This window comes from Agrilus planipennis, unplaced genomic scaffold (genome assembly GCF_000699045.2).
Source record: "Agrilus planipennis isolate EAB-ADULT unplaced genomic scaffold, Apla_2.0 scaffold123, whole genome shotgun sequence".
Taxonomy (NCBI): Eukaryota; Metazoa; Arthropoda; class Insecta; order Coleoptera; family Buprestidae; genus Agrilus; species Agrilus planipennis.
In genome coordinates this window covers 460762-476756 of record NW_020438894.1, presented here as the reverse complement: position 1 = coordinate 476756, position 15995 = coordinate 460762, and the positions used below count along the sequence as shown (strand labels likewise).

The window sequence follows — 15995 nt, the reverse complement described above, 5'->3', positions numbered from 1 at the left end:
CATCACTGTTATTTTTACTGAAAAGTTGTGAATACTGTGCTTCTCCCCAGGAGCGTAACTACCGTATCAATGGGGTATACGAGTTACACGGGCAATTGCCTTGAAGTTGACGTTATCTCTGTTGATAGATAGATGATACACACGACCTCGGGTGTCGCACCCCATACCAAACTTGATTGAGACCGGAAATTATTGTTCTGCGCACAGGCAGGCAAGTTTAATCTGTAAACATTGCCTTCCTTCTCCATAACCACATAACCCTACCCCCGGAAAAGTTTACTACGCCACTGCCCCTCACCTGATCTAGATGTGTTCGGTGTAACATCATGAACACTTCTATCTTCGATTATCTAAATCTTTATATAGCTTTCGATTCAGAGTTGTGAATGCTCTATTCCTTTGTTCTTATTCGATTCAAGAATACTCGCTGAGTTGACTCTCGAGTAATTATTTTACATTTTTCGGGATTCTAATCTCGATGCATCCTACGCTTCATCACATACCCGCTTACAGATTTCCACATCCTCTTAGGTTCTATGCAAAGGCAAACTTCTTTCGATTTTTGCGCCGTATCCGTTTCTCATAAAATGCCATTCGATTCTCGTAAGTTTTTATCCGAGGTCAGCTTTAAGTATAAAATTGAATTCAAATCGTCGAATCTTTTTAACATTTAAAAAGATATTCGAAAATGGATTTCAACGTAATAAAATAAGAAAGTATATACATATACAAATTTACATAAATACGTTCATACGTTTAAATTAAAGAATTTTACTATAGCATAGAATCGACCATGCAAGATTGAGCGATATGAAGGGATTTCACAGGAAAATGTCATTAAGTAAAACAATATGAGGAGCAATAAAATGGATTAAGTTAGTTAGTAATTGATGAAAACTGAAGAAAGAAATTTACTTTGCATCTACCACCTTTCTATTATTGAAATAAATTAGTTTCATGAAATTATATAATTGAAACTGAGGATTTCCTTCTGAAACGTGTGAAGTGATAAACATTGCACGATAATCGGTCTACGACAGCAGTCTTGCTTTTTTCTCAGTGTGCCTACAGTTACTAAGTAGATGTAAAAAAGCCTTGCTGATCTTAAAATTCAAAGTTCACAACAAACCAACAAAAAATTCGCAGAATTTAAATGCCATTGTCAATGAAGTGAAGGCTCAAAAAACGTGCCTGGAGAGTGTTTNTTCAAATGTTCCTAAGTTTTAAGGAGCTACAACAATTATTGTTGTTATCCGAGGAATATGTATAATAATTGTGAAATTTCTGTAAAGAGAAGAAATACTTAACATTATTTTTGAAACCTTATTTATTTGTAAGTTAAGTAAGTTATTCCATCCATACCTATGATTTCATAAAAGGTGTACTATTGAAGGTTTCAATAAAGGATCCCTATGTAAATATGTATATCCTCTTGCAATAAAATACTTTCTTGGCATTTGCCGCACTCAAATTGTTATATTTGGTTTTGCTTCTGAATAAGAAATGACGTAAAATTATTATACACAAACGCACATTATTTTAGAAACTTCTAAAATAGTTTCTACATCTGCTAATTTCTATTGTATATATGCGACATATTCTTCTGTAGGTACTTTACCTCGAAGCCTTTGCTTTCATGTCGTCGTTTTTAAAGCCAATGTTTCCTTTCTCTGCTGTGCTTATTGATTTACAATAATAGTTATAAAGTAACCGTTTTATTGTTTCCTAACCCATTTTCTGTTTTTATTTTCAGATTCGGAACTTGAAGACCTCGAAACACCTCCGCGAAGTCGCCCAGATAGTTTGGAAAGTTTATGTAAAAATACCAAATTTTCTCAACAAGAAATAAAACGTATTTACAGAGGATTTAAGGCAGAATGTCCGACAGGGGTTGTCAAAGAGGATACCTTCAAAGTGATATATTCCCAGTTTTTTCCACAAGGAGGTGAGTTATCTAAATTTTTGTTTGTGGAGCTCATCATTGGGTTACCACATCAGTTACGTAATGTATCACCAATAAGTTTAGATGGATCGTTACAATATTGCTTACAAATCTGAAATCAAATAGAAGACCGCTGCGTTGTCTGTGAGAAAACATGCTAAAGTTATTGCCGTAGAGCCTAAAGATAATCGTGTTCACAAAAATAAACTCATTTTTATGTATTTATTTGTACGGTATTTACTAAATGTATTTTGTCTTCCATTTGTGATCTGTTTTACTTCATTGTTAATTTAAATGGTTATTGTATTTCTATAGAGATACATACTGTAATATAAACCCTTGGTGTTTTCAAACTTTTACTCGACGTATTTGTTCTTCTGAGATTTACTGAAAAAAACATCGATGCAATCGCTTAATTTTCTTAATAACTACTTGCTATCTATTGACTAAGGACAGGATAATAAGTAGGTTGTACATCATTTGCTATTTTAAATATCTATTTAGTTTAATTTAATAAAATTTATTCAAACTTGAGTACATTAATTTTTATTTTTCACGAGCCAATAATGCATAGACTGTTGGTCTATGTCTGTTTTTTATCTTCGATATAAGTACCTATTTGTCTTATCTTTTAGATCTATACTTTGTTAACACGAATAAAATAATTCTATTTCAGTTCTTACGTCTGCTGTTTACGAATGTACATAAATCGTAAAACATTTATTTTGAGGCTAACTTCTATTGAATTCTACTTTGTGACAGCTTTACAAAGTGTATAGTGCTTATAAACAAGGCTCCTAAATTATCCACTGCAATGACTCGAGTAATACTCTTAGACGGTTATTAGAACTAACTTCAAATTGCATATTGGTTATAAAATATACAAATATACGTACATAGGTCAGCGGAGTGAAATATTGATAGAAAGAGTTAAATTCATGATTTTTCATATTTATTTAAAGGCGATATTTCATATTTACTTAATTTCTTCTGTAGTGGAGGCATTTAAAACTAGTCAGAAAATAAGCAATGAAGATAAGCAATCTACCCAATTTGGTGCCAACGAGTCGTAAAATTAATTATAGTCTAATAAACCAGCCACTTATCTGAAGGTGTTAAAATATTACACTTATTAGGTATAATGGATGCCATATTGATCGATTACATCGTAAGTATTATGTTCAACAAGCGCGCAAACATTACACTATTAACTAAGACCATAATAATCTAACAAAATATCTTCGTGAAAACGACCGAATCTATTTACGGCTTTTGTCATAAAAGAACGAGGCTTATATTCGTTCATAAAGGAAAATTCATTTTAGTAACAGTAACTTTATCGCTTCTTCGCGGTACTTTTCTGGCTTTAGGGAAATTTATTTTACAACATAAGGCGTTACACTTACGGCCAACAATGTTATTGAAATAATTTATGTGATGGGAATATAATTTATAGAGACTAATAAAAATTTCCTCGGATAATTCGTGTGCATAATGTGCATACAGGAATCGGAAACGAAATTAACTTTTTACTCCTTGCGGTTTTGTTAAAGCCTTTACATTAAAGCAGAAGAAACTTACAACAGGCTACTGTACTCTTTCAACATATAGTTTGGCAGTTACAAAGACGTGTTTTCTAGTGACATAAGGATTTCAAAATTCAAAACTCAACAAATGAACGGTTTCGCTCAAAATTGCCTGAAAGTCATTTATTTATTAATAAGATTTATGTCTTGAAGTGCTCGTTGCAGCATGCGATTTTATAATCTATAATGTTAACTGTTTATTCTATTGCGTTAATAAACTTAATTATAAATTTCACTATATACCACCCCAGTGCCCTATAGTGGCTTGTTTCTTCTACTGTAACGGTAATATGAAGGTACATGGATCTTGAGCTTGCTCGACAACATGTTCAGAAATACAAGAGAGTACTTTTTAATGTTTCCTTTTTTCATTTCTTTAAAAATGAAAAGTGTAATCGCCGTTGTAGGTACATAACGACGAAACGGAGTACTTAAGGAAGGCAATTTTTGGGCCCCAGAATGGCGCTAAATGTAAGGTAGTTAATGATACACTCCAGAAAATGGAAATACTGCGCGACCGGTGATTTACAAAAGAAATTATATAAAGGGATCTTTGTAACGCGAACGGGAGACATAATAAATAATGAGCACAAAACTTGGAACAGTCTGTTTCGATAAAATGTTGCGAAATAAAAATTTCAACTGATAACGAACTCATTTTTATGTAAATTACCGAACATTTGTCTTTCTTTTTTAAGGGAGAGTTGTAACCGTTTTTTGCCGAGTATTGTTGATAATTTTCATGATGTTTTACATTTTTCCTTGCTTCCAATGTTTATCATCTTGGTTTACATGATATCTCTCGGTAAAGGTCTCTTTTTTGACTCGTGTGTACATTTTCATGCAGATATTACTAAAAAATACAAAGTAAAATCATGGACGTTAAGGGGAAAATGGATTTGAAAGAAAACCTGAGTGAAGTACACGCCATTGTGTAGTAATTTATTGACGACTACGTGGAATGATATATTTGGGAATTTAATTATTTTATCATCTATTTATTTCCCAAAAATTAACATGTCATAGTTGTAACAAATGAAAAAGAAGTTCTGAATACCTAAAACGCAAGACTAAAAAAAAAAAAAAAAAAAATCTACAATGTTCCGACTTCGTGTATCAGTTCAATATGCATTAGCCAAGTAGCTGACAATTAAATATTGATGCGTACCCTTAATTTACTAGCTATGTACAATGGTACTTTAGAAGTGCGCTATTAATCAAAGCAGTATAGAAAAAAGGTAGTAGAATAACGTCAACCAACTACAATAAAAGTGTAGGATTTCCTATAACGATTATCAGTCTCATATGTTGCTTTAGAGAAAAATCATGTTTTCTTTCTCCCTTATCCAACCTTTATATGATACAAATGATCCCTTGATGAAGGCAGAATATGATGAAGTAACATTAGTGTGAACTACAATAAGAATTTGATAATTTGCGCGTATTTTTGTGATCCCTTATTGTTCGTTATCGATATGAGAAAAGCTCTGTTCATCTAGAAGCGTTCGGAGAAGGGGTACGAACCTCCCTACCAGTTTCACCATGGGTATTCCCATTGATTAACAACAATTCTTCCAGGTTTGTAGCATACACTCTAAACAAGTAGCTTTTCAATCATTGTTGAAATGTGGTCTTATAGATAGAAAAGTTTAGAAACGAGTAAGTGCTGGTAGGAATAGTAAAACAGAGGGCGCTATTGATGTGAGCAACGGAAATGCGATATAGGATGATAGGACACCTTCTCAGAATTAGGACTAGTTAGAAACGTACCTATTAGAAGCAGAAATAGGAATAAAGGACAGAGGAAAACCTATATTATATCACTGTTCGCAAATAACTGAGGATGTGGGAGGTTACTTTACTCCTTATCTACATATCAGATGCGATCTAATAGACATGTGAACACGCATGAATTTGTGTATAGCCATCGTTAATTTAACCGTAACGGTAGAACATCCCGCCGAAGCAGTTTTAGTGTTAGTTCAGTATAATCTATACTCATAACACGCTGCGATGGTCGTTTACTACCGAAAATAAATTCGGGTTTGTTTTTCCTGTAACTGAATATCGCAAACAGTTAGATTTCATTGTCCGTAAAATGGGAATAATTCACTAATGCCAGCGGATCTGCGTTCTATTGTTACTAGTAGAAACGCCGTAAACTTTTACAACCCTTCCGAATTAGATTCATTACATACAACCTCAAAATAACACTCATTACAGCGTACGTGTATGATGCATCTTCTGGGTGACATAATAAAATAATAAACGACTTTCTGTACACACGTTGATCGTGTCCGTCTCTTAAAATATGGCAGCAATGAAATTGTAAATTAGTACATGTGTCCATGTTTACCACAAACTAGTAAACCTAATCGTGTATCTGTACATTTACGAGATATTACGATAAAAAGAAGTATTCAAAAATTAACGCAATTTACTAGAGGGTAAGGCTATCGCAATTGCACTACGAGCTTGGGTTACATTGACTTATGTAGACAACTCGTATTTTTCAATTAAGTATAGAGCTTTCTTTTCTTTTAGAAATTTCTTTCTATTGAAACCATGTAACCTATGCAACTTTTTATAACGTAGGCAACTGGCCGTTATAATAGTGGCGCAAAACTGTTCATGTTTGCGAATAGCTTAAGGTGTATATGAAAGGAGTATTTGATTGCAGATTCAAAGTTGAAGAAGCAAATATATGTAATTGAGTTTTACTTTGGATAATTGAATAATGAATAAAGAATATTGAATTAACCATTGCTTATGCAAAGAAATATTTTATTAAGATTGATGAAAATGTAGAAAAAAAAAAATAGTCATGAATGTTATTTTCTTTAAAACCAGTATTCCGTCGTCGGTGCTTTTTCTTTTACTCTCGAGTTTTTTCTTTATTCCTTGCTTAGTAGCAGGATCATTCTCAAAATGGAGGATAATTTACCATTGTCTTGAATTTTTAATACGGTTAGTTCCTCGGTTCAATTTCTCATCAAGGCCTTTCTCTCAAACCATTTTTAATTAAGTCTAACATTAATATTTCACAATTACACGGTGGACAATTTTCTTTTTAGCCTGTAATCGAATTGACCTTATCAATTATTTTCATTGAGAGCCATAATAATTTGTCGAGGTAGTCAAACAGGGTGCAAAGGAAACATAATAGCCTTAGATAACAGTACGGGACACAACATAAAAAAACTATNTAAAAAGACGTTCTACGATTAATTTCGCTTTCCTACTGATTCGTATACATTAAATTTCTTGTTACCAATTATTAGTTCATTTCACGCTAGAATAGATGGCACAAAAAGCGAGATAATAAGTTATAGAAAAACCATTTTCCTCTCTCCTGTCGTGACACGGGGAACGGCGCAAGGTACTATCGACTAGATAGATCGAGTGCAGGAATAATGAACTCTTTCCGTGGAAAGAAAAAAAATATTCGGATACGGATGCAACCGTTTGTATTTGAGCCCTCAGGAATGATAGAAACCAAAAATTAGTTGAAATACTGAAGCGTATAGTATATGTCCATATTACCAAAATTTTTAAATACGACTACTAGCTCACTTTCACTTTTTTGCTCTCGCCCTTTTTGCATTCATTAACTGATTACTTTTCCTGTTTTGGGGAGTATATTACTGCATACAAAGTAGTTTCAGGTCATCTCTTACATACATCTGCAAAAGATACTTATTTTAATTTTATGGATTTTCGCCGTCTGCATAAATTTAGGTGCGGCAAATGGTAAATTCACTTAAAAGCCACGAGAAAACTGACAATGCATTAAGTTTTCATTGCGATCACCTGCTAATTGGTTTATATGAGATGCTTCGACGATAATTATTTGAATATTTGCATTGATTCAACTTTTATATAATTATACTAGATACTGACAAAGCTTTACAAACGCATATACTTGTCAAGCTAAAAAGAAAAGCCTTTGCTAGCGCTGAAAAGTTTCGATTATAGTCTGTTTTCGTTATGGTGTATAAATTATCTTAAAATAGTTGTCGGAATAATGGTTGAAACTTGCAATCTCTCTAATCTTCCGAGGAAATTGATTATCAAACACCAACGAAACTAAACTTCTGCTACTCAAAGTGCTTGGTGGCTTACTTAAGATATTTGCGGAATATTCTCTAGTTTGACACCGATATTTATACAAGATTTTCAAATATTATAAACTTTCCACAACAAATTTTGGACCAACTAAGAAAGCACATGATGGACACATAATTAGGGAATTTTTGAAAGAGTTAGATATGGTAGCAGAAGCTGGAAGCAGAAGGTCAAGGTGGACCAGTCACATCACTGTTATTTTTACTGAAAAGTTGTGAATACTGTGCTTCTCCCCAGGAGCGTAACTACCGTATCAATGGGGTATACGAGTTACACGGGCAATTGCCTTGAAGTTGACGTTATCTCTGTTGATAGATAGATGATACACACGACCTCGGGTGTCGCACCCCATACCAAACTTGATTGAGACCGGAAATTATTGTTCTGCGCACAGGCAGGCAAGTTTAATCTGTAAACATTGCCTTCCTTCTCCATAACCACATAACCCTACCCCCGGAAAAGTTTACTACGCCACTGCCCCTCACCTGATCTAGATGTGTTCGGTGTAACATCATGAACACTTCTATCTTCGATTATCTAAATCTTTATATAGCTTTCGATTCAGAGTTGTGAATGCTCTATTCCTTTGTTCTTATTCGATTCAAGAATACTCGCTGAGTTGACTCTCGAGTAATTATTTTACATTTTTCGGGATTCTAATCTCGATGCATCCTACGCTTCATCACATACCCGCTTACAGATTTCCACATCCTCTTAGGTTCTATGCAAAGGCAAACTTCTTTCGATTTTTGCGCCGTATCCGTTTCTCATAAAATGCCATTCGATTCTCGTAAGTTTTTATCCGAGGTCAGCTTTAAGTATAAAATTGAATTCAAATCGTCGAATCTTTTTAACATTTAAAAAGATATTCGAAAATGGATTTCAACGTAATAAAATAAGAAAGTATATACATATACAAATTTACATAAATACGTTCATACGTTTAAATTAAAGAATTTTACTATAGCATAGAATCGACCATGCAAGATTGAGCGATATGAAGGGATTTCACAGGAAAATGCAGTCATTAAGTAAAACAATATGAGGAGCAATAAAATGGATTAAGTTAGTTAGTAATTGATGAAAACTGAAGAAAGAAATTTACTTTGCATCTACCACCTTTCTATTATTGAAATAAATTAGTTTCATGAAATTATATAATTGAAACTCTGAGGATTTCCTTCTGAAACGTGTGAAGTGATAAACATTGCACGATAATCGGTCTACGACAGCAGTCTTGCTTTTTTCTCAGTGTGCCTACAGTTACTAAGTAGATGTAAAAAAGCCTTGCTGATCTTAAAATTCAAAGTTCACAACAAACCAACAAAAAATTCGCAGAATTTAAATGCCATTGTCAATGAAGTGAAGGCTCAAAAAACGTGCCTGGAGAGTGTTTTTTAAATATCGTTTCATTAAAAGGTTTTCGCCTTAGAGACGGGAGTCCAATGTTGATAGGGAATGTAAACGGATCTTCGTGCTTTTATTTTAATTGAAACTTGAGTCGCTCTAACGATGGAACTTCTCAAATAGAGGATGTCAGGCAATGACATGCCATTTGCATTTAGATTTAGTGTCTATTTTATTTTAATCCTTCGCTCTAGATTATTATTAAGGCATATCCATTTGCAGGTCTAAATAAATAGGAACAGCAAGATTGGAAATCAGTTGGTGTAACAAAATTGCTTCGTTGCTGTTAAAATATGAACCTTTATCTCCGAAATTTTCAAGTAAACATGTCTAGAATAATTCGGCAACTTTATCATTTAACCTCCTGTTTTGCTTATTTAGGAAACGGAATCGAATAAAAATCGAGACAAAATTACCGAATGCATGAGGTAATACTGTAAAGTGATCATATGTGTGAGATCTATTTTTCATATCCCATTCAACAGAGAATTAGTGAAAGGAGCCTCTCAAGATCCTTACATGGAATGGCCTGCATTTAATTCGAGTTGCTTAGGATGATAGGATAAGTCAAAATACGGTCTGAAGTTCATTGAGAATAACCTTTTACGAATGATTTTTATCGAAACTGGCTGAAGATAGATTTTAATGTTGAAGAAATTGATGATTTTAGATAAGAGTTTCTAAGGAATATAAAACAATCTACGGGGAAACGCTTAGTTGTGGTAATTGCTTCGCTGACAGGTTTCAGTTTAGCATCAGATTTTTTTAAACTACCACATTTTTTCAAATTCTACAATATCTGGTGACGGGATAGGCAAATGTTCAACGTACATAAGTTTCAAAACGGTAACTCATCCATTTCAGTTTGGTCATTAAGGATTGCTTTATATTGAACTTCTTATATGTGTATCAATTACTAAACATTCCAGTAAATTAAATTTAAGTGATTTAGCTGTGAGGCATATTTGCTCTGAAGGGATATTTTCTGAAAAGGCTTTCTTGCAAAATTCAAAGCCTTGCAGAAGTAACGCTTATTTTAAGTTTACTTCTCATTATTCTTGCACTTTCAAAGCTGACCAGGCGAATCCTTTTTCACGAGAATGTAGTTACACTCTCTATTGTTATGGGACAGTAAAGCAAAGCTATTGTTTTACTGGAATTGTAACAGAGGAAGAAGTACGCATATTCAATGAAGCCAAGAAATGATTTTTAAAAGTATACAAATTTGAAACCAAAAACATTTCTATAATATAAAAAGCAAAACCATTTTTAATACACTTGTCCTTAAATTTTGCCTCGTCATCTGAATCATTTAAAATTTTGTTGAAGTTAACTCTTTTGGAAGAGTAAAAGCTGCTATCTCATTGCTAAAAAATTCGACTCCATCAAGACACGCGAGTACACACATTACTTGTTTTTCTTGATGTATTTGTCTATCTTTAAGTAAACTTGTTAACTGTTAGCGAGGACAATACTTTATTGAGTATAGACAAAACAAAAGAAGAGGATACACCCTCCGATTTTTTTCAAAGATTTTATTCAAGTGCTTTTTTCTATGGAATGCGACCTCAATAGCCAGACGATTTTTTAGGCGAAAGTAGTCTAGATAAAGCGTCCATGATATTTGAAAATCGCAATTTTATTGCTTTTTCTAACTGAATGATATTACGTTGTGCCAGAAGTAGCAAGGGAAGTTATAAAATACAATGTTGTCAAAATGACGAAATGGCAGCATTTGTCACGGCGACTGTTAAAAATGTGGATCAACTTCTGCTTGATCCTTAGCATTCAAACAGGAAATGTTAGAAAGAAACGACTAAAGTCCGCTAAGAAGTCTTAAAAGGACTTAAAGATTAAATTTCGATTTTCTTCTTTCGGTTGTACCCATTAGGTACCAAGTTGTTGTTATTATGCTAAATTGCAGTGCCCTTAAAAATATTATTAATGAGCATAGATATGGATATATTTTTTTGTATTAAAACGGCGACCAGATTCCACAATGTACAACTGAAGTAACCGTTTGTTGTACATAGTGCAAAATTGTTATGCAAGAAGACCGGAGAGCTGGCGCAAGTCAGTAAATTGATGAACAAACTTTGTCGCCATTGGAATTAGTCCAACTTAATTCGTTTATATAAAGGAAATTGTCTGATTCTAAACGAGGCTGGAGTTTGTATAACCCATTATTAACTGATTTAAATTTATAAATTCTGTAAATGAAATTCGAAAATAATTACCCATAACGGTCGTGGTTGATGTAGAAATTCCAGAACAGCGACATATTTCTTTGTTACTGTAGAACTCATGTTCGCTTTTAATTTCAAATTTCAAGGTACTTTACATAAATATGATGTTACTGATGGTGTAAGGGACGATATAATGACTATGAGATACAAACAAGTACGCTGAAGCATTTAAAATTCATAACAACGCTTTACAATTGTTTTGCAAAAAAAGTGGTGCAATTTTTCTGCATATAATATATTCTATTTTTTAGTATATATTTTGCCCTTCATAAATTTCCTCTTGTAGAAGATCAATGATATGAAAATTAATTACAGCGGGTAGATACGTAGATAAACTTGAGAATAAAATAATTATCTAATGTGGCAAAGGCAGAGAATTCAAATCCGTACTGCTCCAGTTATGTAATATACTTGGTAATGCACTCATTGTTATGCTGCTTGATTAGTAAACGCTTTGTGCATACCCCTTTCATTGTTACTCTCTGCTGTCTTTAGTTTTAGTGTTTACCCTTAATGTACCTTTCTAAGAACTAGAATTTAAAAATGAAAGCCATCTTCTGCTTTGAAAAAAAATCAAATCGTTTTAATTAAACAACTGTTACGATTGAAGGGAATACTTCATACATGAAGGAAAAAGAAGAAACTAGACCTAAAGAACATAAAGCCTATTTGAAAATAGGACGATACAGAGCAATTGGGAATTGTTAATCACTTGTGAAGTACAAGACACCATTCGCTGGGACCACCATTCAGTGAAAACATTGTACATGAAGAATAAATAACAAGTGAAATATATAATACAATAGATTGTATAACGCGATTTCGACGTATTGTTTGCGAAAATATTTAATCTGAATTTTTTTTGTTGAAAACTAGTTTAAACATTTATATAGATAACGTGTGTTGTTTTCCAGAATTTCCTTCAATGTCTATCTGTGCTGTCTCGAGGAACTATGGATGAAAAGATGCGCTGGATTTTTAGCTTGTACGACATAAACGGCGATGGTTGTATTACAAGGGAAGAAATGACAGACATTGTCTCGGCTATTTACGATTTAATGGGGAAAATGTCTAATCCCAGTGTAGATGACTTCACGATAAAGGAAAGAGTCGAAATGATTTTTACAGTAAGTGCTATTAGAATAGGAAACGTATACACGGATGCTATGTTTTTGATTGAATTTGAAGAAATGTAATCATACGTAACCGCTTTCAACAATATACATTCGTGCAAGCTGCTTCACAGACGTTTATAGGTAAATCCACTTTAAACCGAATGAATTGTACCCTTCATTTGTATTTTTCGATTAGTAGTTCGGGTTCGGTATTTTTCAATAATCATTGACTTAGCAAGCAAAGTAGACTTTTGTTTGGAGAAACAAACTATTTCATTTTGCATTTATGAAGACTCGAAACCAAGGAGTACAACAGAAACCGCTAAATATTTACAAGAAAAAAATAATTGGGAAAAAGAGGAACAACATAATACAAAGAAACGGAAAATTGTACGTTGCGTTTTGCAAACATTTTAGGAAATATTTTAGTTAATAAGAAAGGCCATTGTAATGAGAATATCGTACTTGTATAATTTGTTACAAATATAATATGACTGTTTTTTCAGAAAATGGACAAAAATCAAGATGGTGTTGTGACATTCGATGAATTTTTAGATTGTTGTAGAAGAGATGAGTGTATATCGTCGTCGATAAATGTATTCGATTCATCGATTGTGTGATAATCTTGTAATTTTATTACGAAAGTTACATTGTTACATCAGAATTTAAATGACCAACATGAATAAGTGATAGATTTATATTTTTTAATCTCCCCGTATTATTATCCTTTGATGTATGATATTGTATATGTGCTGTAATTAAATATAGTTGTTTAATAATGATGTATATTAGTTCAACAAGTAATATTCCCTGAAGCATAATTAGTCCTTACATTGAAGTTAACATAGTTAATAAAACATGCGGCGTTTTAAGGATCCTCGCAGCTGTAGGTAAGGACTAGACGTTTCCACTATTTCCTTCAATCTCAGTTAATTGTACCAACAAATGCACCTCAGTCTGAAACACATTCGATTGTTTAAACAGCGAATATTTACTTAAAACAATTCTAACCAAACGATGAGACTATGGGCTCACTTACTATCCTTCTTATGAAAATTCCTTCTACAAACCTACTTCTGAAGCTCATATTCTCCTCACATCTCAAAAAAAAAAAAAACAAAAACGAAGAATAACTAGAAGAACTGAAATACTTTTTAATATTGAGGGTAAACATACCAAAACAATGGGGACGAATAATACCTGAGGGAAACGTACAAAAGCGCAACAGTAACAGATAGTTGACTCGTACCGTGATAGTTGTTTCAGCAACATATGAGCAGCCGTAAGAATAGTTTGAACACTAATGGTAATAAAATTATTATCGCAGCAACGTACAATGGAGACTGGATTTGTTCTTCAAGAAAACAAGAAAACCACTGACAAAGGTATACTCAATTCAATTTTCATTCCCACCTCTTTACATTACGATGTAAACATGTCCAAATCAAAATTTGTGGAGCTCAATTACGAGCAGAAATGTAATTTAAGCTCTGGTCACTTGGGCTAAGAGTTAGTTTCAACACCAAGATCAGTTGCTATTACGAAAAATTTGTCTGTAGTTGAACTACAAACATTACAATTCGAGTATAATTTGTGGTAAAATTTCTTGTACAGCAGTAAATGAGCAGTTGGTCCATAAGAATGGTTCGAACATTAATGGTAGTAAAATTATTGTTGCTGAACCGTACAATGGAGACTCGATTTATTCTTCAAGAAACCAAGAAAACCACTGACAAAGATATACCCAATTCAATGTTCATTCCCACCTTTATACATTACGATGTAAACATGTCCAAATCAAAATTTGTGGAGCTTAAATAGGAGCAGAAATGTATTTTAAGCTCTGGTCACTTGGGCTGAGAGTTAGTTTCAACACCAAGATCAGTGGCTATTACGAAAAATTTGTCTGTAGTTGAACTACAAACGTTCCAATTTGAGTATAATTTGTGGTGAAATTTCTTGTTCAGCAGTAAATGAGCAGTTGGTCCATAAGAATGGTTTGAACATTAATGGTAGTAAAATTATTGTCGCAGCGTCGTACAATGGGGACTCGATTTGTTCTTCAAGAAACCAAGAAAACCACTGACAAAGATATACTCAGTTCAATGTTCATTTCCACCTTTATACATTACGATGTAAACATGTCCAAATCAAAATTTGTGGAGCTCAATTACGAGCAGAAATGCAATTTAAGCTCTGGTCACTTGGGCTGAGAGTTAGTTTCAACACCAAGATCAGTTGCTATTACGAAAAATTTGTCCGTAGATGAGCTACAAACATTACAATTTGAGTATTATTTGTGATAAAATTATTGTACAGCAACAAATGAGCAGTTGGTCCGTAAGAATGGTTTGAACATTATTGGTAGTAATATTATTGTCGCAACACTGTACAATGGAGATTCACTTTATTCTTCAAGAAACCAAGAAAACCACTGACAAAGATATACTCAGTTCAATGTTCATTTCCACCTTTATACATTACGATGTAAACATGTCCAAATCAAAATTTGTGGAGCTCAATTACGAGCAGAAATGTAATTTAAGCTCTGGTCACTTGGGCTGAGAGTTAGTTTCAACACCAAGATCAGTTGCTATTACGAAAAATTTGTCTGTAGTTGAACTACAAACATTACAATTTGAGTATAATTTGTGGTAAAATTTCTTGTACAGCAGTAAATGAGCAGTTGGTCCATAAGAATGGTTTGAACATTAATGGTAGTAAAATTATTGTCGCAGCATCGTACAATGGGGACTCGATTTGTTCTTCAAGAAACCAAGAAAACCACTGACAAAGATATACTCAGTTCAATGTTCATTTCCACCTTTATACATTACGATGTAAACATGTCCAAATCAAAATTTGTGGAGCTCAATTACGAGCAGAAATGTAATTTAAGCTCTGGTCACTTGGGCTGAGAGTTAGTTTCAACACCAAGATCAGTTGCTATTACGAAAAATTTGTCTGTAGTTGAACTACAAACATTACAATTTGAGTATAATTTGTGGTAAAATTTCTTGTACAGCAGTAAATGAGCAGTTGGTCCATAAGAATGGTTTGAACATTAATGGTAGTAAAATTATTGTCGCAGCATCGTACAATGGGGACTCGATTTGTTCTTCAAGAAACCAAGAAAACCACTGACAAAGATATACTCAGTTCAATGTTCATTTCCACCTTTATACATTACGATGTAAACATGTCCAAATCAAAATTTGTGGAGCTCAATTACGAGCAGAAATGTAATTTAAGCTCTGGTCACTTGGGCTGAGAGTTAGTTTCAACACCAAGATCAGTTGCTATTACGAAAAATTTGTCTGTAGTTGAACTACAAACATTACAATTTGAGTATAATTTGTGGTAAAATTTCTTGTACAGCAGTAAATGAGCAGTTGGTCCATAAGAATGGTTTGAACATTAATGGTAGTAAAATTATTGTCGCAGCATCGTACAATGGGGACTCGATTTGTTCTTCAAGAAACCAAGAAAACCACTGACAAAGATATACTCAGTTCAATGTTCATTTCCACCTTTATACATTACGATGTAAACATGTCCAAATCAAAATTTGTGG

At 33.4% G+C, this 15995-nt stretch overlaps 1 protein-coding gene across 7 annotated transcripts in view; it reads left to right on the top strand.

Annotated features, from left to right (window-relative positions):
• Positions 1–13172, top strand: part of LOC108739386 (Kv channel-interacting protein 1) — a 73340-nt gene extending 60168 nt beyond the window's left edge. For all 7 annotated transcript variants that reach the window (XM_025973069.1, XM_025973075.1, XM_025973070.1 and 4 more), the window contains 2 exons: positions 12221–12433; positions 12928–13172. In XM_025973069.1, the coding sequence (XP_025828854.1) occupies positions 12221–12433; positions 12928–13041 (327 nt within the window). In that variant the 3' untranslated portion in view covers positions 13042–13172. The remainder of the gene's footprint in view (positions 1–12220; positions 12434–12927) is intronic.
• Positions 13173–15995: the final 2823 nt, after the last annotated feature.